Source organism: Chenopodium quinoa, unplaced genomic scaffold (assembly GCF_001683475.1).
Source record: "Chenopodium quinoa cultivar QQ74 unplaced genomic scaffold, ASM168347v1, whole genome shotgun sequence".
NCBI lineage: Eukaryota > Viridiplantae > Streptophyta > Magnoliopsida > Caryophyllales > Amaranthaceae > Chenopodium > Chenopodium quinoa.
This window is the reverse complement of record NW_018743212.1, coordinates 2,250,144-2,271,543: the sequence shown is the minus strand read 5'-3', so window position 1 is coordinate 2,271,543 and position 21,400 is coordinate 2,250,144. Positions and strand designations below refer to the sequence as shown.

Sequence of the window (21,400 nt, the reverse complement as noted above, 5' to 3'; positions counted from 1 at the left end):
GGGTGGAACATTGCTCTATAAACTAATTACACGGCACCTATACGACTGTCCCCAAAGGCAACCACGTAGCCGTTTTTGAGACAAGGATAACTCTATCACTAATCAAACCAGTGGTAGCAGTTGACATCTGAGTCAGATGATCGCCTGTATTACTTGGGATAAATGCAGGGGGTACCTCTTGAGTTAATAGCCAACAAACATTGGCGAATCAAAAGGCTCAGCCGGCCTCCGCCGCCTGGTACCTTTACTACTCAAGCAGGAGTGACGGCGACTGAGTAACACCAAAGTTAACTCATAGTCACTCTCTCAAACTTAGTATGGAGCCTAAAAGGTATGAGTCATACGCCTGTTTTTAGCAAACAGGGGCTCTCAACCACTACTCCTGCTAGGTTAACAACCTATGAGTTAAAAGCCAACAAACATTGGCGAATAAAGGGGAACAACCGGTACCCACCGCTTGATACCTCTACTACTCAGTTACTTGGCGACTAGGTAACAATCCTGTTTACTTGGTCACTCCTTAAAAATTTAGTATGAAACTAAATGTTGTTCATACAACTTTCACACTGGAATAAATATGGCGGGGAACAGTCGGCCTAGACGGCCTAAAGTCTCTAGCCTAAAAACATGACGAGTAGGAAACCACTTTCCTACTTGGTTAATTTTATATGACAGAACCGCCTGCCTAAAGGGGATCCAGTCTAAAATGGTTCGAATACCGATTGGATAAATGGCCGACTGATCGTCTAGCCTGGAAACAGACAACCAGTCGTCTAGGGGCATAGGCGACGTGACTAACCATCCGTACCTGTCTATCGGCCATGTAAAACAGTCGGTATAGTGTACAATTGGATATCAGAATATTTAATACTTAAACAAATTTGAAGCAAGCAAAACAAAAAAAATTCATTAAAAAGAAGCCGGTCATTAAAGACCGGCAAAATATTCAGAGCCCCGGCCCCCTGTCCGGGTAAATACAAAACAAACGGCACGCAGGCCGTGGAAAGAAGACATAAAGCTTAAGAAGGGGGCAGATCTTCAATATTAGCAGCTGTCGCCTGGTCAGCACTCTTCTTGCTGAACTCGGCTTCAGCTGCATCCTTCTTTGATGCATTACCCCCAAGCGGCACAAGCGCCACTACCGGCTGCTCCTCCTCCAACGCCTCCTCCAACGCCTCTTCCTCAGTAGCCGCCAGGATCTCTTGATTATATCTATCAGAACACTGGCGGTACGTTTTTTCCCATGAGGCAAAGTCGGCATTGGGGAAGAGGCGGCCCCAAGTCATGCGCTGGATTTGAGCAGAGTCTTCCATCATCTCCCGGACCAGCTCTTTCTTTTCTTGCTCGGCCTTTTCCGAGAGCTCCTGAGTAAGACTCTTCTCCTGGGTCACCAGGCGTACCTTTACGCTCGCCAAGGATTTCTCCAAGGTTTCGTATGAGGACATCTTTTGGCGAAGAGGTTTCAGCTCGGCCTTGAGGTTGTTGATGGTCGCCTCCAGCTCGCTATTCCTCTTCTGGGCCGCCTCTAACTGAGCCCGGATAGCGGCGGTAGCCTGCGCCTGATAATAAAGAATATCAATGGTCAGAACTTCATTTTGGGCAATTTGAAACATTGCCTTATCACAGTCAGAGGCGGCCATAGCTTTTGCAGCCTTTACCTCTTTGTTCTTCCGGTCAAGCGGCTTGCGAAGGCCGTTCACTCGGAGCAGGGCCTAAGTAAAAAGGGGAACAAGCGTCAGTTTCCAAACAAAAAAGAAAACAGGCGTCCTGGAATTCAAATACTCAAAAATATGCTAAGTATACCTCAGCAAGGACCCCTGCAATCCCGTCTAGGTCAAGGGTGCCGACACCCCTGACCGCCTCCCTTTCAGCTGGAGGAACGACCTTGATCATAGACTTGGCCACCTCGACCAAGTCAGGCTCCTGAGGGCCGACTGCATCAAGCATAAACAAACGGATTAGACCTAGTAAAGAAGGGAGCAAGTCTAAAATTTACAAGGACAATTTCATACTTCTAGGTGGCCCAGCTGGAGTTTTAGAAGAAGTGGCCGGCTGTTTCTCAGCCGCCGCATGTTTCCTGGCAGAACCAGGAGAGCTTGCAACAGTCGTCCTCCGGGCCTTGGGGTCCGGCTGTTGGGAAGAAGAAGCTCTTGGAGCGCCCGTCTAAAAAAGAAGAAAAAAGTCAGTATATGCATACACAACTCCAAAAAGAGGGTGAAAGGTTCGAAGCCCACCAAGGGTGCCCCCTTGTTGGGGGAGTCGGTTGAAGACTGTTGCATGATGGAGGCCCGCAACATGGCCGCCGTAGTCTTGGAGGCGGTAATTTTGCTCATGGCGTCCGCTGCAAAAACAAATAGCAAAGTTAATAAAAGTCATAACAAATGCATGGAACAACAGAGTATTCGACAGGCCGGCTACCTCTTGAGCACCGACTACTGAGGCCACAGGCGGCCAAAAAGTACTCGTCGTAGAGCCATTTGAAGCTCGGGACGCAATGCAGGGGTACTTGCTCTCGTACCCCTGAAGTAGAGTTCACCTTCGACTTTACTTTGAAGAGTCCTTTATATAGGATCTCTTTCTTAGCCTTGGGGGGAACAGGCGGCATGCTGCGGCCGCCTGCAAGAAGGGGCGGATTCCTGTTCCACCTGTTGAAGCGCTTGTTCGGCTCTGTGTCTGAACTCTCAATGATAAGGAAGGTGCTCCGCCAATCCTTCCATTTGTTTGCTTTACCTCTCGTCATGAGGTAGCCCCTGTGGCTCGTCAATTGATACCAGCCGGTACCGCCTGCCTTAGGGGTTCGGCTGAGGTAGTTCATGTGGGCGAAAGCCTCGAAGCTCGGCTCCACCCCGTGCAGTTCGCACCCGGCCACATAGCCGAGTACGTTGACCCAGGAGTTCGGGGATAACTGCCATAACTCAACTCATACCCATCCAAGATCCGCTGAACAACCGGATGTAGTGGGAAGCGCAACCCAGCCTTGATGGCCGCCTCGTAGCAGCCAAAGCAGGCGCTATCATAACTGGTACCAGCCGGCCAGACGACTGTGTCTTCTGGATCCGGCACAAACACTAAAAAGCCGGGGCCCATTGTGTGGTTTGCGATAAAGCTCTCCACTTTCTCTTGCATGGTTGTGATCCGGCCCCGAGGTACCGTGCAGTAGTAGGGGGTATTTTGCTCTCGGTGAGAGGCGGATGGCTCCGCCCAATCGTCCCCCTTCTCAACTGCGTGAGAAAGCCTCGCCTCTTGCAGGCGACTGTTTTTCTCTTCTGTGTCCAAAGAAGCATGGCCAGAAGAGCTAGACTCGGAATCGTCCTCTGACGAGTCCGAAGAGGACGACTCCTCCCCTCTCCCGGAGGGGCCCGCCTCCTCTCCTTTAAAAGGAGCATGAGAGAATGTAGAATCGTCAACTGTAAAATGGGAGGGGGTCACTTTGACTCCTCCCCCAGAACTGCCGGCTTTCAAGCCGCTTTGTTTCGCTTCCACATCTGGCGCCTGGTCAGATGTTTCACTAATCGGCACCCTGTGGGAGGAGCCGTCTGAGTTTGAGATCCTGGCAGTCTTTTTTGTTCTGGCCATCATGCTCTGCATAGACACAGATACAGTCGGACTTTGTATAAAGGGCAAAGATGGGTCCAGAAAAGGGCAGGCGACACTCCTAGTCCTAGATTCAGCCGTCCCCGATGACCGGCTGATCACTAACCTAGGTCGTGTCGTGTGCTTCCGTGGTGCCATTTTAAAAAAGAATAAAGAGAAAATTAAGAGTAAGAGAACCGACGGTTACCTGAACGAGTGAAGATTGATGAAGTTCTGAAAATCCTTTGGAGTCGGCTTGTCAGAGCAGGCGGTAGGCAGAAAGGGTCCAAAATGTCAGAGCAAGTTCAGGGGTCCGAATGTTCTCTCACAAAGTTCTCAAGTGTGAAAATGACTGAAGTCAACACTCCCTTATATAGGCGAAGTGGGAAGGCAAAGGGTCACTTCCAGAATTCATAATTTGGGCGGGAGAATCTCTCGGCCTTTCGCCGAGTGACACCTGTAGCAGGCCGTCGCCTGTTACAGTGCGACACCTGTCACAGGTAACACGTGACCAGTCACGTGCCACCTGTGAGGGGCAAATGATTAGGGGATTTTGCTCCCACCAATTGGAATGCGCCACGTGGGCCAATCAGGTCCTGCCAAGTGTCTCCCAGTTGGAACTGTCAGGGCTTGCCACGTGGCACACGCTTATTCGTCCACCTTGGACCTATTATGTCATGACACGTGGCATACTCCATGCCTAATGGAGAAACCGGCCACCCAGGCCCAACTTCCGAGGGAAGCCCAATCAGCTCTAGGTTAACCTAAACCTAGGATTGACACGTTTCCCAAGGTTATAAATACCTCCCTTAATCCTCATTAAAGGAGGAAGCATGCTAAAAACGCAGATTACACACATTAAACACTCTCACCTAGAGAGACCCAATCACTTTAATTTCCGCATTAATTACTCCTTAATCAAGTACTAACTTGACCGTCGGAGGCGGAGCTCCTACCACCAGGAGTCTCCGTTGTTTTGCAAGTACAGGCGTCCGGTTCCAGTCTCGGAATTGTAACTCTCCCGCAGGACATCAGAAAACCCTGAAACAAAAATGATTTTTATTTTCTTTTTATAAAAACAATTATGTTGAGCTTAAAATTTGCATCATCAATCAATATTGGAGATTTAACCTAAACTATCAACAAATATGAATGTATTCAATCTAAGCCCAATATTAGCTTGGACTACAGCTCCGCGGGCCACTTCTTGCTGATTGCATATCGGCTATCCCATTCACCAAAACCCACAAATTTTCCTTAAACTTCCTCCTATAAATTCTACAACCTCAAATACATTCTCCAGATTTAGGGTTTATCGGAAATTAGGGTTCCTCAACCCAATTGTTCTACTCGAACTAACGACGCCGCCAAATCAAAATTCAGCTTATAAATCAACAATTCGTTGGTTCATCTTTCTCAACAATCTATGTTTTCATCAAATTTCTTCTTTATTTCATCTGAGTTTTTTCTAATTTCATTACGATTGAGAGTACGAAATGATGAGCAATTTTCCCTATTGGAATGATACGCTTATATGATGGCGATACTTTGTATTAGCTCTATCTGATCCTAACTTCTCTCCTTCAAATTTCATTTTTTAAAAATTAAATAAAATTTTAAAATTTTATTTACAATTTTCATTTACACTTTGTTTGGATTTAATGTTTGGTAGATTAATGCATACTCGAGTGCTTTACTGGTTGATTTACAATACCTTGTAGAGCTCATAGGATATGCTAAATTTTTAAAGGTCGCCATTTTTTGGGATTTTCTCGCTTATTTATTTATTTATTTATTTATTTCATAGCTTGATAATCCCTTTTTAATGGCGACTATACTAATTTTTCTTGATATAATTTTTTTTATAATTTTGTAAAATATAGAAAATTAAAATTAATGGAAAATGAAGAATGAGGTGATGAGCGATTATTTCCCTATTGGTTTGATTCGCCGGAATGATGGTGTATTCACGTATTCGTACTGTCTGATCGTTCTTTAATTTTTAATTTTAATTTTTCTTTTTCAAATTGTGAATTAAATTTATGTGTAATTGTAATAAATTAAGCACATATCGAAGGCTTGACATAGAAATTCAATTCCTGTTTGAGCTCAATATTTGTGCGACATTGAATTTTTGTAATTTGTCATTGTAATTTTTTTCCAGCTAAATTTTTATTAGCTGGTAAAAGCAATGACGGATATTTGTTTTCGGGTACACGAGTTAATTTATTGCTCATTATACATTAATTTACAATGTTTCAATCATTTTAAACAATTATGATTTTTGATTCGCCGAATTGTTGATTTTGGAACGGATTTCGCGGTTTCATCTGTTCTGTTTGTGCTACTCCGTTCATGAACTGTGTAACAATGTTGACTTAACTACCAGGAAATTAATGTTATCTAACAGATTCATTAGATAACTACTGGACAATCGACAAACGATAATCGAGAATGAAGAACGAACTTAGGCTTATTTAAGGGTTGGGATTCAAGTTAATCTTGGTTGAAAGGGTTGAAGTTATAATTTTGGTTTGGATTAGAACATTAAAATTCTGTCCGGTCATGCAGTGCAAGTATATCATTCAAGATCAATGCAACAAATTTGACATCTATGATAGAAAGAAGTGAGTAGATATCCTAAATGAGATGCGTTTGAGTTTTGAGTTATGAGTTATGACCATTCTTTAACAGACGAAGAATTTGACAGTTAATTTTTTGATATCTTTCGCTTCTCTAATCTCAAACGAACTTTATGAATCTCCAATGCGTCTGACAGTTCTGAATTCTGTTGTTGCTCTTTCATCATTTCTATGCACAAGCAGTCGTGGCTGTGGGAGCAATGGCGCATGATTTCCGATGCTCCTGGCCCCCAGATATATGTGGTGGAATTTGGCACTACTGCACAAGCTATACTGAGCTTTAGAAAAGAATAACCCGCTGATCTTTTCTGTTTCCCGGACACATGGTTTGCTTTCATCCAGTATTGACTGCTACAAGCCTTTCAGTGCTATAAACATGAAGTATGAATATATGGCTAAAGTTGCCCTTAGTATCATACTGATATACATTATGCTTAAAAGGATTTCAGACAAGCTGTAGTCTGGTTTCATGTAGTCGATGATCTTAGCTTTGATGAGCTCAGAAGCATTACTATTGTTTCAGGGACGTTCTTATGTTCAGTTTGCTTACTTTCTGTGAATTCTGTTTTTGCTGTACTTGGTGAGTTGGTGGCAGTCCTCACTCCTCAGCTCTCAGTTAGTTTGCTTGCTTACTGTTATGCTTCAGGGCATAATCTGAGGCAAAACTAAAATCATTTTACGATTTTTTTATTCAGGGGCATAATTTTTATCTGACAGTTGTTTATCTAATAAGATGTTCTTGCATTTCTGCCATTTCATTTTTCAGCTAACCAGGTTAGTATTACAGAAAGCAGAATTCTGAAGGGATGATCACTGATCCAGGAGTTGGGAGAGGACCTATTATTTCTCATACTTCCTAAGCACTAAGCAGGTATCAGTAGTTCACTACGTACACATATGGCTGGTTCCGCTAGGAGTATATATTGTTTCAAACCAGCTTAAACATGGAACACCAATTTTTTATTTTGTCTGTCTTTATGTTCACATATTGTACTCCGTATAGTAAATATGATATGTGCTGCTCAAACAGCATGAGCTACGACGAATGACCTGATAAAATAGTCACAGTGTGACACTTGCCTGTTATAGTCACAATCTTCACTATAAAAAAAGTTCATTTCACATATCGGATTCTATTTCTGGTCAATTTTGGCAATACAGACTACAGAGAATATACATGAAGATCTATGTTTTCTTATATTGTTTTTACAGTTTTCTCGTACTTACAACGTTACGAGGTTACAATTCTTGATACGTATGAGCCAAGATCAATGTGACATTATGTTCTAGTCGAGGTCATAAATCTAATTCTATGTATCAGTAACTCTGTAAGCGAGGCCTAACAGCTCAATTTTTAATCCGTAAGTCATTTTCTTGCTTTTGTTTTGAAGTGTAAAACTCTTACCAATTATTAAACTTGTTGACAGCACGCTTTGTTAGAAAATACAAAAGTTAATTAGTAAACAATTATATCTGTTGTAAGTTGTAACTGCTACCATGGGGAAGATTAAATTAGCATTTTCTCCTACTAAGGACAAACACAGTATCTGGTGCAGGAAAATCTAAATCTTCATACATAATGTATTTGTCTCGTCTTCCTAAAAAATCGCGAAAACATATTTGCTTTATGCTTTGAAGCATCTGTAATTAACATTTTATCGACTATATTAATAATATATTGATAGAGAATATGCTCAAGTTTGAGTAAAAAGGATACTTGAGCATTCTGTAATTTTCTTGTATAGTTCAACACAAACTCTGAACATTTTGAAGCACTCACTGCTTAAATGGAGTGTAATGCTAACGGCAAAGAGTCTGTAGGATTAGATGTGTTGAATTATGATTTGGAGATCGAATTTAGTGAATTTATTTCTACGAAAGCTGGAGTTAAAGGACTTGTAGATTCCGGTATTGTTAAGGTCCCTAGATTCTTTCTGTCACCTGCAGGCGTAAACTATTTGGAGCAAACGAGCTCTAATGGTATCGTGAATCAAGTTCCAGTTATAAACCTCGAGGGCTATGGAGGTAAAAGGCGTAGGACTATTGTGAATGAAGTCTTACAAGCGTCAAGGACATGGGGCATGTTTCAGGTTTTCAACCATGGAGTCCCCTCTGCTGTCATGAAGAGCATGCTGGAAAGTGTGTGTGGATTTCACGAGCAATCAAATGAGTTAAAAAAGGATTACTATTCTCATGATTCCACAAGGAAGGTGTGGTATTACGCGACTATCCAACCAGCTCATAAAACTGCAGTTTGGAAAGACACAATTGCCTGTCAGTTTGAGAACATGACAGAAGATTTTGAAGCCTTACCTCTCATTTGCAGGTTTCAGTTTTCAGTTCCTCTCCAATGTTATAGTTTAATCCTTCAGATTGTCCTTTAATTTTAGGTATATAATCACTGTGTTGAATTCCCTTTTCCTGCAGGGAACCTATGTTTGATTATGTCAAACACATTGTTGAACTAAAAGGGAGGTTATGCAAGTTGCTCTCTGAGGCTGTAGGGCTCGAGGGTGACCTCCTTGAACTAATGGAATGCATGGAACCTCGAAAGGTAGTGGGTCACTATTACCCAGCTTGCCCTGAGCCACATTTGACTCTAGGCACAGCGGAACATACAGATCCTTTTTTTCTTACAATTTTATTACAAGGCGACATTGATGGACTTCAAGTCTTGCATCAGGATCAGTGGATTCATGTGCCACCAATGGAGGGAGCACTTATTGTTATAATAGGTGATATGCTGCAGGTAAGCCTTTATTCTTTTCACCTTACAATTAATTTCAGATGGCCTATATGCATGTTCAGAGTTAAAGTACGAAGCCTTGAAATTGATCGTACATAATAAAAGATACTCCGTAGTTTGCAATCTTACACACTTAATTGTGCCTTTTTGTTTTTTGTGTAGCTGATAAGCAATGATTTGTTAAGGAGTGCTGAACATAGAGTACTAGCAAATTGGAAAGGTCCCAGATTGTCAGCAGCATGTTTTTTCTATCCGAATGGCAGAAATAAAGACCGGAATTATGGACCAATAGAGGAACTTCTGTCTGATAAGAATCCTGCTCTATACAAAGAAATCACTCATGCTGAATATCTCAAGCATCATGGTGTACATGGAAGTTGCGGCTCCAAAGCTCTTCCTCATATCAAGCTTTAATCTAATTCAGTACTAAACATATGTATAATCATGCAATTTTAACAAAGATCTTTTCCCTCATTATGAGAGTAAAATTGCTCATTAAGCCCCCATAATTTGACTCTATGACTCACCAGTTCAGTTAAAAATCAAGTGTGCTATTACAGTATTACTGTATTGTTTCTGCCCTTAAATGTACAGTCCCAGCCTGCAGGGACGAATCAGTTAGCGTAGTCCTGTTCTATAATTCAGGCATTTCTGGGTATAGACTCTTCTGTACTTCACTGTGGGCTCGGTTTGTTTTCTGTATCAATGTAATATGTTTCTCTTCACCCATTTTGCAAGCTATTATATAACCTGGTTCTTATAATCAGTATACTGTGTTCTGCACTTCTGCTCTTCTGAATGCAGGAGGCCACTAGTAGCACAACATCTATGTATGCTTTAAGTACACGCTTCTTTACTTGGCTGTCATTTATAACCTATGTTACCCGGACTCTTCATTTCATCAAAAGTCTCCATTGTTCATGCGACTTTCATTGAACCAAAAGTCATTAAATAAGATAAAACTCAAAACTACTGTGATAATTCTTTTACCAGAAAATGATGCAGGAATTTGTTCTCCATATACAAATCTCCTCTATCTGTGGAAGCCTTGAAGAGAAATCAATCAAAATTTGGTTACAGCTGCTGTTAGTTGTTACTTACAGCAGATGACTCGTACTGTCGTACAGACAAGCTAATCGATTCTCAAGCTCTATATATCAAAGACAAACTAGCCATTTGATAATAATCATGTGGGCAAAGCTTCAACTGTTGCATAAAAGAACACATTCCTGGTGTCACTATAAACCTACCTGTATGTACGAGCACACACACACACACGTGCGCACACGTATAGCATCTTACAAAATGTCACTCAGAATTTTCTCAATGAAAGTCATTCTATATTCTTTGGTTAACTTCAAAAGTCACGCTACATTTTATAAGAAAATCATCTGTGATCTATCTTACAATAAACTATGTTAGCTTGCTCGAAAAATACATAATCTTAGCAAGCCAAGTTAACATGTGTGCTTTAAAGATTTTGAACCGATATGATTTGGTTCTTTATGCAGTCAAATGACACTTGTATACAGAATTTCATTCCAAATAAAGCTTTTAAATAAAATTTGATTAAAAAAAAAGAGCAAAATTATTTAAATATTTTGAATTTTTGGTATCAAAGAGGATATATTAAATAAATTTACCTTTGCATATATTCGAGAAATTCACTAATTAATTATCCACCCTTTTTTTTTATTGGAATGGCCATACAACTGAAAACTAGCTATTGTTGCAAGATAAACTTTTTTTGCTTTAAAAAATGGGCCATTGCCTTCAAGCTTTTGGAATATAAAATGTTAGAAAACAAAATCATGACTTTTTTTATTGACACAAATTATTCAAGAAGGTAAGAAAAAAAAAAAAAAAAAATCGAGTCAAATATTCAAAGAGTAATTCTTACGAGTACTTTTGTAATTTATATTGCTTTCTGTTTAACTAATTGGATAATTTTTTTTTTTTTTTTTTTTGAAACAAACTAATTGGATACGTGTAATTAATAAGAGCACATAATTTTTTATCTCACTTTTAAAAACTATTATAGCTTTTTGTTGAACTAAGATTAAATTAGATGAAATATAAACCTATCAAGTTGCCTTTTTATAGAAATTATTGAACGAACCTTTACAGTTCAATTTTATTTTATTTTTTTATTTTTTTTTATTTTTTTTATTTATTTTTTTAAATCTTACTTGGAAATATGTTTTTTTTTACTACTACAAAACAAAAGAAGCAAAAGCACTAGTTTTGGCTCCCATTCCTTTGCATTAATATCATTATATCAATGTCACACCAAATGAGACCTATCTCATGTTAAAAATAGTATTTAGATGAACAAGACAAATAAAAGAACAAGTCTTTGATTTTATTTGTTTTGGGCTTTTGGCTTTGTTACATTCCCATATGTTGTATTATCTTCTAATGTACATGCAACCTATATTGTTTTTTGCAACCTAATTTAGTTAAAATAATTCAACAAATCATTTTCCAAGCATTATATAGTTCTTGATATTTGCTACACAAGTGTCTAACCACTTGAATGAAAGTGAACGTAACCAAAGTTTATATCTTATTGAAAGACTTCAATATCTTAGGCAAGTCACATGCAAATTAGTATATATATATAAAAAAAATATACTCAAACAGTTACAATATTCTTCTAATCACTATTCTTTCTTTTTCTCTTTTAACTAGCTACATTAAACTGCAACAACCCGTCAAATCCCGACTCAAACCCTATTCAACATTTACACATTTATTGTTTAATCTACTAATTTTGAGCGAAACATTATCATGTACGTACTATAGATAAGACACAAAACAAATCTTTCTTTTGTTATGTAACAAAATAAAACTCAAATCTCACAATGTATAATAAGTGATTGACCTTGGCTCTAACAGAGTAACAATAATGTAAAATATCACCCTTTTAATTTATTGGTTTCATCGAGTCTTATCTAATAACTTTATACACTATTAGTTTCATAATAATTGACACGGTTAAATTTGACACAAATGTCAATATGAGTTTGACCATCTATATATTATTAAACACTAATAAAAATGATTTAAAAGTTAGTGTTGTGTTGATAAACATAACCATGGCCTTTTTTTTATGGAATAGTTTTTTACTATAGGTTACATTTTCTCATATCATGTTTTTGGTTATGTGTCCATATCATTAGTGCTTAAATTATTGGAATAAACAAACATATAAGTAATGTGGCAGAATATATAGTATTTCTTAATGGGATTAATAGTTGAGTCCTTAGTGAGAAAATGCCAAGTTGAGTACCTCAGCTCATGTTTTGGTCTTTTGTCCAAAAACTTGTTACTTTAAATGTGTTGATAAATTTCACAATCCAAGGTAAAGAGGTAGCCTTTGTCTTCATCTTTTTCTCTTGCATAACTTAATAGAAACACCCAAGAACTTTGTTTTCTTCTACAAAACTCATTTCCATGGCAAAAGCAGCCAAACCCATCCATGAACACCTCTACGACCGAGCAAAAGAGGTCGAAGAATTCGATGAAACAAAGGCCGGAGTTAAAGGGCTCACAGACTCTGGTCTATTGACCATACCACGAATCTTCATTCACCCACCAGAAAACATTTCATCAAATTCTGATGTATCCCATTTGGTTGAGTTTCCGGTGATAGACTTTGGTGATGATGGATACAGGGAGAATTCAGAGATATTGGAAGAAATACGCGAGGCTGCTCAAACATGGGGCTTTTTCCAGCTCATTAACCATGGGATCTCATCAGAAGTCATGGCGGAATTGTTGAAAGGCATTCGGAGGTTCCATGAACAGCCCACATGCGAGAAAACAAGGTTCTACGGGCGCGATGTCAAGCACAAGGTGAAGTACTACAGCAATGGAAATCTTTTGGAATCAAGAGTTGCTAATTGGAGGGATTCAATAAGCTGTGACTACCAGAATGGTGATCTGAACCCTGAAGAAGTGCCTCTTGTTTGCAGGTTATACTGCTCAGCTCCTCTTTCTCTGTCATTTATCCTACTAATAGGAAAACATAACACAAGACTAAAATTCTCTGTTTCACTATTTTATCACCTCGATCTAGAACTAGTTGTCAGAAGAACATTCTAAATTACAGAAATATATGATCAACGCAACTATTAACTCCTTACGAGAGGAGTAATTGTTTTTAACCATAAACAATGTCCATATCTGCTAAACTAACAGTAACTAAAACTGCTTCGAGTATTTTGCAGGGAAGCAATAACCAAGTACATGGAAAACATATTAAGACTCAAGAAAAAGCTCTCTGAAATACTTTCAGCGGCTTTAGGACTTCAAAAGGACTACTTGGCCAAGATTGAATGTATGGAAACTGCAAACTTGGTATGCCACTACTATCCTGCATGCCCAGAACCACACCTAACCTTAGGTGCAACAAAGCATTGCGATCCATCTTTCATGACAATTCTCCTGCAAGACAACACTGGTGGCCTCCAAGTCCTCCATCGAGAGCAATGGATTGACATTCAACCTAGGCCAGGAGCTTTAATAGTCCATCTTGGAGACTTAATGCAGGTACTAATGCAGGTACTATGTACTCTCTATTGTTGGCCAAGTAGCTAGGCTGGTATGGTGAATAATGATATATAATCGTTCTTAAGCCTGAAGTACAGAATTTCAAAAGATCAAGTGATTTTCATCTTGATACTTTCAAATTTAGGTTGACAACCCGGCATTGACATAGAGAGCCATTGAGGTTCTGTTATACCAGTTTGTATTTAGCTCCTCTCTGATTCTCTCCCAATATAAACTATCATAACTGGAGTACAGTCTAAGTTCATATGTTTTTTGACTAATGCAGCTGATCACAAATGCCAAGTTCAGAAGTGTTGAACACAGAGTACGTCTAAGGAAAAACTGTCCAAGGGCATCAGCTGCGTGTTTCTTCTATCCAAGCACCAAGAAGAAAAATGAGATATACCGACCAATAGAGGAGTTTCTCTCAGACATCAACCCACCCTTGTACAGGGGAACAAGTTCCACCGAATATCTAGCCTATTATAGGACCAACGGGCTTGATGGGCAGCCAGCTCTTCCTCATTTTGAACTGAGATGAACTCACAAATCTTACAGCAGTCCCAGTAATGTCCTAGTTCCTTTGTTTCTCTTGTTATGGTTACACATCAAATAATGGTAGATTCCAAATAAAAGACATTTCAAGATTTCTTATGTAAAGCTTAAAGACGCAAGGATAGAAAGAGTAGAGCATTGCAGAATATAAATGCACACTTATGATTCATTAAAAAGTGTTTCAAGCTCAAGAAAACTTACAACTTGGGGTGAAAAACACAACATAAAAGTGGAAAAGACCCATTTCTGTAGAATTTCAGGGTTTCTTTTCTCTGGCACACTATATATAATTAAAGGGAGCAAGCAAACCCAAATCACTCAACCATAAAACACTAAATTTAAACAAGGTGGTCATCATAAAACATCACAAAACAACTCACAGAACCTCAAAGAAAGCGCTGAAATTGAAGTTGCTGGCAACAGTCATTAGACAGTATTTTTTGATTGAAGTAGCTGAACAAGTGACCACAAGACATCCATCCTATGCAAGTTCCTATTGCTCTGACTCTGCAATGTAATACATTTAAAAATTAATTAGAAAATGCGACAAAAATATACAAATTTGCTTCACTTGGAAACAATTCAAGGATATGTAAAGTTTGATATAGAGAGCTCAGAAAAAGACAAGCCGAATACAAGGATTATAAAATCAGGGAAGAAGTTTCAAGGCAGATAATGGATCTGCATTCAGAATTTACCTCAACCACAAAACGCATCCATGTTTTGTCTCCGTGATTGTCAGTCATGCCTTTCAGAATAGTCAGACCCAAGCTTCTAATAGCTTCTGCTATCTCCAGAAAATGATCACAATCCTCACACAACATCTGTAGGTACAAAAAAGTAAACTATAAGGCACAAGAGGATATTACAGATTTGGAAATAATGAAATCAGCACAGCGATGACACACAAACCTCTATTAGCATTTGCCCATTCATGTTGAGGTTTTCAACCACAATTGGGCATATTTTCATATGGCCTCCGACCTCCACGACCCAGCTTGAACCTTGCTCTTGATTAGATCCTAGAGCTCCCATTTCATTACTGCAACCCTACACATTCAAATAGATGGTATAATGTTCAAAACTCTTGGAATATATAGTCAGGTTGACACCACACAATTTCCGCTTTATTTGAGCATTTAGTTTGATCATGTATAGAACACAGCATCTTCAGATTTTACTGAACAGTGACATGATTAAATGTGAGGAAAATATACACACAAGAGGCTATGGTAGTTTGTTCTTACCCTAGATTTAACACAATTACTGAGCTTGTCAGAATGCTTTGTGACACTCTGCATGAACACCATATGCTTGATCGTCCGCTCCAGCAGTGAATCAATGCTGCACTGCACAATTAAAAGCGAACATATCAATATATGTAGAAGTTTTCCATCTACAAGCACCACTTTGCACAATTGCGCCAAAGGAGACATACCTTTGCTCCATTGGGCACAAGCTCTCGAAGCTCTTTAATCCGATCTTGAATAAGCTGCCTATCTCTTGGCCGAGGCCTAGAACTTTCACCAGGTCTTGCTCTCTTCTTGTTAGCCTTACCCTGGTCAGCTGGCCTCGCCATTGGCTCTCTGTATGAACTAGTTGAAGACCTAATGCTACAGGATTCTGAAGAGTTCAAGCAGTTCTGTGTACTTTCCTCTAGAAGCGATGAGCAGCCAATTGAGTAATACGATGATGAACCAATCGTATGGCTATTATTAATAGATGGCTCTGGCATTTTTTCAGTTGTTAACATAGATTCGGATGTAGAAAGTGACTTTGCGCTCTTAAAAGCAGCATCCTTACGGCAAAAATTAGCTACAACCGCTTCTAAAAGATGATCTGTCCCAGAATCTGATGTAATTAAGCTGCTTTCCATAGTCTCTGGCATTTGAGAAGCTAGCCCTTCTGGATTTTCAGATTCCCAAGACCAAGGGTAGCACTGTTTTAGAAAAGCAGGTCCTAAAGCTTCATGGAGCTCAGTTCCAGCAGAGAACGTGACGGGTGACTTGAAGTTGCCTAGAGCATCCCGGCAACTAAATTCTGGTTGATTCTCCAAAATATCCTCCACCTTAAGTTTTTCCAAGGGGTCAGAAGCTACCTGTTTTTGAACTATTTCCTCAGAAGGATGGTCTCTGCCGTCTAAGCGAACTCTGGACTTTTCAGCTGAAACTTTAGCATCGTATAAAGAGCTATTTTCTGTAAGGCAACTTTGAGAGGATGCACAAATTTGTCGTGCAGTACTAGTAACTCCATTTTGGATCTTATAACCGTTACTTTCGCAGCTAATGTCATTAAGCAGATCAGTAGATTGCTGATTTTCAGATATTGATTGAATAAGTCTATTTTTCCTCATCAATTCCACTGCCTCGCTAAGATGCACAACAGACAAAGATCCCCCAAAAGAATCAACAAGGCGTCTCTTGGGAGATTGAATACCAAGAGAATGGGAAGAAGTGTTGTCATTATGTGCAGTTTTATCAAGATCAAGTACACACTCTTGAAGGACATCTGAACCAAAAGTTCTCACAGGTATATCCGACTGTAAAGAAGATAGCTAAGTTCAAGATGTGTAAAAAGTAAAATATTATAGATGCGGAAGGGGGAAGAGAGCCTCATACCATCTGCAACACATTCTGCAGACTGCTTTGTATTGGAGTCTGGATATGGCATGCTGACTCTTGAAGAGAAGAAAATACGTATCTAATATGCGTCAACAACTGCATCTTTTTATTGACCTACACCCATAAAAGATACCAAAGTTTAGAAGACATAAATTGTCATTCAAGAAGCTGAAATTATCATCTTGACAATCTTCACATTTACACAAGCTAGCAATCCCCCTTCCCTCTCTTTTCCCCTACCCGGCGGACCAAAACCCTTAAAGAATATGCAATCACATATATCCAAGATATATATCTAAACTTCCGTTAATCTCTGTCCATGAGTGACTTGTAAATATCCAAAATGTATTTGATAAGTTATGATGATACTACTCCATTTCTTAGTAATTTATGTCTTTAACTGCTGATTTCTGAAGAGGTGGGACGTTGGAATAGTTATAGCTTCCATTGAAACTCTAATGGGAGGAAGAGCCAAGTTTTCAATATCATCTTAGATGCACCCTAAAACATTAGCTACCTTGCAACAAATGAAGAAGTTTGTAACGTAGAAGTATAGGCTAAGTTCTATCAAGGAAGATGCTGCGGGTATACTAGACTGTGAGCTACGAAGCTATTAGCAAATAAAAACAGAGATGTCGTCATTTGCTAATAGCATCATCCTCACATTTATAGCTCTTTTAACATAAACATGATAGCATCTAAAGTGTTGGTCTGAAACATGTAAACAGTGATTGATACAATTTCGTTTATTTTTAGGCAGTAATAATTAGTAGTATTGGTAATGATTTTGCACCCATTATCTCAAGGAAAGTTCCATGCAAGTGGCCATAGAATGCCAACTTAATCCCCAAGTATCTCCAAGTCTTATTGTTTTAAAAACCTCCATTACCACTGATTATCGGTGGTAATGAAAATTTTGGAAGAAAAAAAAAATTGTACATTGTGATGGGGTCTTCCTTGCAAAATTACATATAAACTCACTATTATTACGGCCAAGCATACGAGTCCTTGGAGTATACAGAAAAATTAGTGAAACAAACTCATCCTGACCATGTTTGTTTATAATATCCCAAGCGCATTCCCACATTGATTAGAAGTACTACTTTCATGAGTCTATGAGATTTAAAGGGAAATACCACTTCTAACAAAGCAACAAGTTTAACCCTTTTTGGTTCATATGGACCTGTCTAGGGCAACAAGCTCATTTAGAAAAAATTATTCAGCATACTGGATTATTATGCAAGCAAGATTAGTCATTTCATTAATTCTAGAGGGTTAAACTTTCTAATTTCCTGAACTACAGTGCATGTTTATATTTATGGTAAGGAGTCTATTTATCAAAAAAAAAAAAGGTAAGGAGTCTAAGGACATTTAAAATTGAATGATTGCAACTATTTTGATAAAACAAAATTAACAAATTCAAAAATAAATATCTCACCTTGTTCAGGGAGCCAAGTTGTACAACTCCCAGTGGACCAACAGGTGCGACGACAATGGTCTGCAGAAGAATGAAGTTTAAATTAAGCAAACTGTTCAATCCAGTAAATATATGTTATTTGCACTTTAAAATATCACTGGTCATTGATCTAAAAAGAAAGTCCGTACCCAACATAATACAGAAACAGGAAAAACTATTTAAATAACCTCAGATCAGGCATACCTTAATCCCAGCTGCAAACTGAGCTTGCCATCCATCACAGAGCTGGGTACAGAAACAACATATACAAAAGGGAATAAGTGGGGATTAATATAAAACAATCTGATAAAGACAAATTACCATTCATGAGTGGCAACACACCTCTGGTGGTGTGCAGGAACTCGTTGCCTGTTCACCAGCAAAAATCCAACGATGCTTCCCTGTAACAGCCACCTGGCCAACAATTCTGTTCAAGAAATTATGTTAAACGAATTTACACACAAGAAAATTCCGAAGAACAAATCATTATAAGGACTCCTTATATCTGGCAAAACTTACCCTTCCCCAAGAGAATAAACATGGTAAGACATCTTTGCCACGGCCAGGCCAACAGGATCATGAGCAACATGCCCATCATGCAAGCTTTCAAATACTTCACCAAAGCTTTTATTCTCCGAAGAATCAAATTTAGAGTGATTATTGTAGAAAGCATCTTCCCAAGTCAATACCCTGGAATAAATTTAACAGAATATATTTCAATTCACAAACGTGTTAACATGTCTACAAATCTAGAGTGATTGTGGTCTGGTAATGGTTGTATATATAGCACATTTGGGGAGAGGTATAGGGGAAGGATATGGAAACGAGGCCTTTCTGCTCCAACATAGTCAGAACGTAAACTTCACTGTAATACGGAGTACCAATCAAGACTGAAATTGTAACACTTCAAAACACCAAAGATGTGTGAAAATGAATGTCTTGCACATAACTTTCAAAATTCTATGTCATAATATACTTTTGTCAAATGGTCCAAAAACACATGCTATAAGAATCAAACTAGAAACAGACATGTAGCCAAAGTAACATCTTAAACAATACTTTTACATGACTTACACATCAAAAGACTAAGGGTTGAACCTAGTAAGAAAATGACTTTTTTGTCGAATTAGGGTTTACCAACAATTTTTTTTTTTAAAAAGCAAAAACTTCATAACACCACAAGATAAAGATGTGTGAAAATGTCAAAATGAGCATCTTAGGCATGATATTGCAGATGTCAATTAGTTTGTCAAATGTTCTATAGATGTAAATAAATCAAACAGGCAACAGAGATCCAAATAAAATGACAACACATACACAAGACTTCAGCATTTTGGTAACCTTTACCATTAAATTTGGAAAAGTAAAATTGAAGTGACATTAATCCATGCTAGTACACAGTTTATATCCTAACTTAACCAATCGCATTTAGTTAGAAGGTAATTTACTAATTAGTAATAGTGTGTGATCATCTCAAATGCCACTATATAGATTTCCATTAATGCATCCTATAATCTTAAATCTGTAGCATCCAAGTAATCAAACAATACACAAACATCAATGAAAGTGTAAAGGGCAATATCAACTCAAGCTGGAGAGAAGATACTTACATTCGAGCACGATGTTTGAGCTTCCAAAATACCGCGTAATTCCACTCAGTATTCCAACATAGGCTCCGAAGCAACTGCTGCAAGTGAGTTGCCATCTTGGCACTCACCAGCAAATCTAAACTCTAAAACCCCCCCTCCCCAACTAAGAACAATTGCACCCCGCCGAGCTCGGGCTTGTTAGTTAAAAATGTCAATCTGTCACACAAAATCACCAACCTAAATTTTCTCAATTATCTAATCTAACTTCCCCTATATGAACCTCTACCAGCCTGTTTCCTCCTCAACCCTGCTCGCCGCTTTATTGGCGGTCCAACATTTGGTAGCAGCAGGCAATCTCTCCCCATTGGAGTAACGAAAGACCCTAAACACAGACCCTAGTAGCAGTCTCCAATCAAAATACCCTTAAAACTACTTAATTTCACAAGAATTTCACTAAATTAACCATACCCACAACATAATTTACTCTATAAACACCTTTCCTCAAACAATATTCCATCATCAACACAAATTCACTAAATGGGTATTACCTAATTCACCAAAAAGATCCAAACTTTACTTCAAAACTCAAGAATTCTTTTAATTTAACTAATATCAGAAGACATTGTTAGTCAAAAAAGTATGAATCAATTGATGCAGAATTGATGAAAACACAACTGCAGCTCTCAATAAAAACTGAAATTTGAAGCTATAATTAATCAACAAAAGAGAGTGATTTCAGTTGCAAACCAAGAATCTGAAGAAGCTGTAAAAAGTGAATGAAAGTAATGAACTTTTTTTTTACTTTGCTCAAAGTTTGAGTCTTTCTCTTGCAGCAAGTTCCTCAGCAACAAGAAGAAGCAGCTCAATCCTCTGAAAATCAATCAATTCCATCACCTCCCCACCCCTTTATGAGAGAGAAGAATTCCCAAAAAGTGGAAAACGAAAGTGACCCTTTTAATTTAATTTAATTTAATTTTCCTTTAAATTTGTAGTTAAAAAATCAGCAAATTGGAGCCAAGTTTTGATCTTTAGCCTCCTTTTTTTAATGTGGGTGTTTATAATTAAAAACTAGAGTAGCTTTTTGAAAAAAATTTCTTGCTTTTGAGTGTGCAATGTAAAGTGCCAATCTCTAACCTACGCAGCCCTTATCCTACGCACCCTTTACCCTCCTTATCCTACGCACCATGCACAACTTAGCCAATAACATTACCACTAGTTTCTTTACTATGCTCAAATAGTGAATTTACAAGTACCCTTCTTCTTTTAGCAACAAACCCACAAATCATAGAGAGAAAGCATGAATTTTTTTTTTGGGGAATTAAAATTTTTGTTTTTGAAGGGTTAGTGGAAAAATTGTTGGGTTTTTTATAAAAATGAAATCCAATTTGTAATTGAGTAGTAGGTCATAAAAGAAGTGAATCAATGGCCAACAACATGATGTTATGGTGAGGAATTGCTTCTTATCCTCCCATCACTCTTCTTACACACCCAAAAAAATCAAACTTTTTAACCACAAATTTTCTCACAAAAAAGGGCTTTTTTTGCACCATGATTTTACTGCTAAAAGTTGTGACACCCACCCACCTTAAATTCATTTGTCCTTATCTTTATAATCTATGGTTTTATATGTATTATTTTTCCTTTAAATTAATTTGGATTATTTG

At 38.4% G+C, this 21,400-nt stretch overlaps 3 protein-coding genes across 5 annotated transcripts; 2 read left to right on the top strand and 1 right to left on the bottom strand.

Annotated features, from left to right (window-relative positions):
* Positions 1 to 7,738: 7,738 nt before the first annotated feature.
* LOC110734126 (1-aminocyclopropane-1-carboxylate oxidase homolog 9-like) lies at positions 7,739 to 9,686 on the top strand. Of its 2 annotated transcripts, XM_021914181.1 has the most exons (4): positions 7,739 to 8,541; positions 8,643 to 8,769; positions 8,899 to 8,964; positions 9,124 to 9,686. In XM_021914181.1, the coding sequence occupies exons 1-4, from the start codon at positions 8,003 to 8,005 to the stop codon at positions 9,373 to 9,375; spliced, it is 984 nt and encodes a 327-aa protein (XP_021769873.1). In that variant the 5' UTR covers positions 7,739 to 8,002; the 3' UTR covers positions 9,376 to 9,686. The 2 variants fall into 2 exon arrangements, with proteins under 2 accessions (XP_021769873.1, XP_021769872.1); XM_021914180.1 differs by having other exon boundaries at positions 7,740 to 8,541; positions 8,643 to 8,964.
* Positions 9,687 to 12,193: 2,507 nt separating this feature from the next.
* LOC110734378 (1-aminocyclopropane-1-carboxylate oxidase homolog 1-like) lies at positions 12,194 to 14,146 on the top strand. Of its 2 annotated transcripts, none has more exons than XM_021914513.1 (3): positions 12,194 to 12,938; positions 13,194 to 13,527; positions 13,802 to 14,102. In XM_021914513.1, exons 1-3 carry the CDS (start codon positions 12,418 to 12,420, stop codon positions 14,054 to 14,056), a joined length of 1,110 nt encoding a protein of 369 aa, XP_021770205.1. In that variant the 5' UTR covers positions 12,194 to 12,417; the 3' UTR covers positions 14,057 to 14,102. The 2 variants fall into 2 exon arrangements, with proteins under 2 accessions (XP_021770205.1, XP_021770206.1); XM_021914514.1 differs by having other exon boundaries at positions 12,198 to 12,938; positions 13,194 to 13,515; positions 13,802 to 14,146.
* A 72-nt stretch (positions 14,147 to 14,218) lies between these two features.
* LOC110734377 (transcription factor EMB1444-like) lies at positions 14,219 to 21,085 on the bottom strand. The gene is made up of 11 exons (XM_021914512.1): positions 19,758 to 21,085; positions 18,667 to 18,837; positions 18,490 to 18,574; positions 18,352 to 18,393; positions 18,130 to 18,189; positions 16,689 to 16,805; positions 15,509 to 16,609; positions 15,318 to 15,419; positions 14,983 to 15,120; positions 14,769 to 14,894; positions 14,219 to 14,577 (listed from the first exon to the last, which is right to left on the bottom strand). Exons 1-11 carry the CDS (start codon positions 19,850 to 19,852, stop codon positions 14,497 to 14,499), a joined length of 2,118 nt encoding a protein of 705 aa, XP_021770204.1. The 5' UTR covers positions 19,853 to 21,085; the 3' UTR covers positions 14,219 to 14,496.
* Positions 21,086 to 21,400: the final 315 nt, after the last annotated feature.

What these genes read in the sequence shown, in the direction of transcription:
- LOC110734126 (XM_021914180.1), top strand. Translation starts at nt 8,003, where the DNA reads ATGGAGTGTAATGCTAACGGCAAAGAGTCTGTAGGATTAGATGTGTTG. An exon ending in GCCTTACCTCTCATTTGCAG is followed by an intron (nt 8,542 to 8,642) that starts GTTTCAGTTTTC and finishes CTTTTCCTGCAG; the next exon opens with GGAACCTATGTTTGATTATG. An exon ending in TAATAGGTGATATGCTGCAG is followed by an intron (nt 8,965 to 9,123) that starts GTAAGCCTTTAT and finishes TTTTTTGTGTAG; the next exon opens with CTGATAAGCAATGATTTGTT.
- LOC110734378 (XM_021914513.1), top strand. Translation starts at nt 12,418, where the DNA reads ATGGCAAAAGCAGCCAAACCCATCCATGAACACCTCTACGACCGAGCA. An exon ending in GAAGTGCCTCTTGTTTGCAG is followed by an intron (nt 12,939 to 13,193) that starts GTTATACTGCTC and finishes AGTATTTTGCAG; the next exon opens with GGAAGCAATAACCAAGTACA. An exon ending in TAATGCAGGTACTAATGCAG is followed by an intron (nt 13,528 to 13,801) that starts GTACTATGTACT and finishes TGACTAATGCAG; the next exon opens with CTGATCACAAATGCCAAGTT.
- LOC110734377 (XM_021914512.1), bottom strand. Translation starts at nt 19,852, where the DNA reads ATGGCAACTCACTTGCAGCAGTTGCTTCGGAGCCTATGTTGGAATACT. An exon ending in GTTCCTGCACACCACCAGAG is followed by an intron (nt 18,394 to 18,489) that starts GTGTGTTGCCAC and finishes TTCTGTACCCAG; the next exon opens with CTCTGTGATGGATGGCAAGC. An exon ending in AGTTTGCAGCTGGGATTAAG is followed by an intron (nt 18,190 to 18,351) that starts GTATGCCTGATC and finishes ATTCTTCTGCAG; the next exon opens with ACCATTGTCGTCGCACCTGT.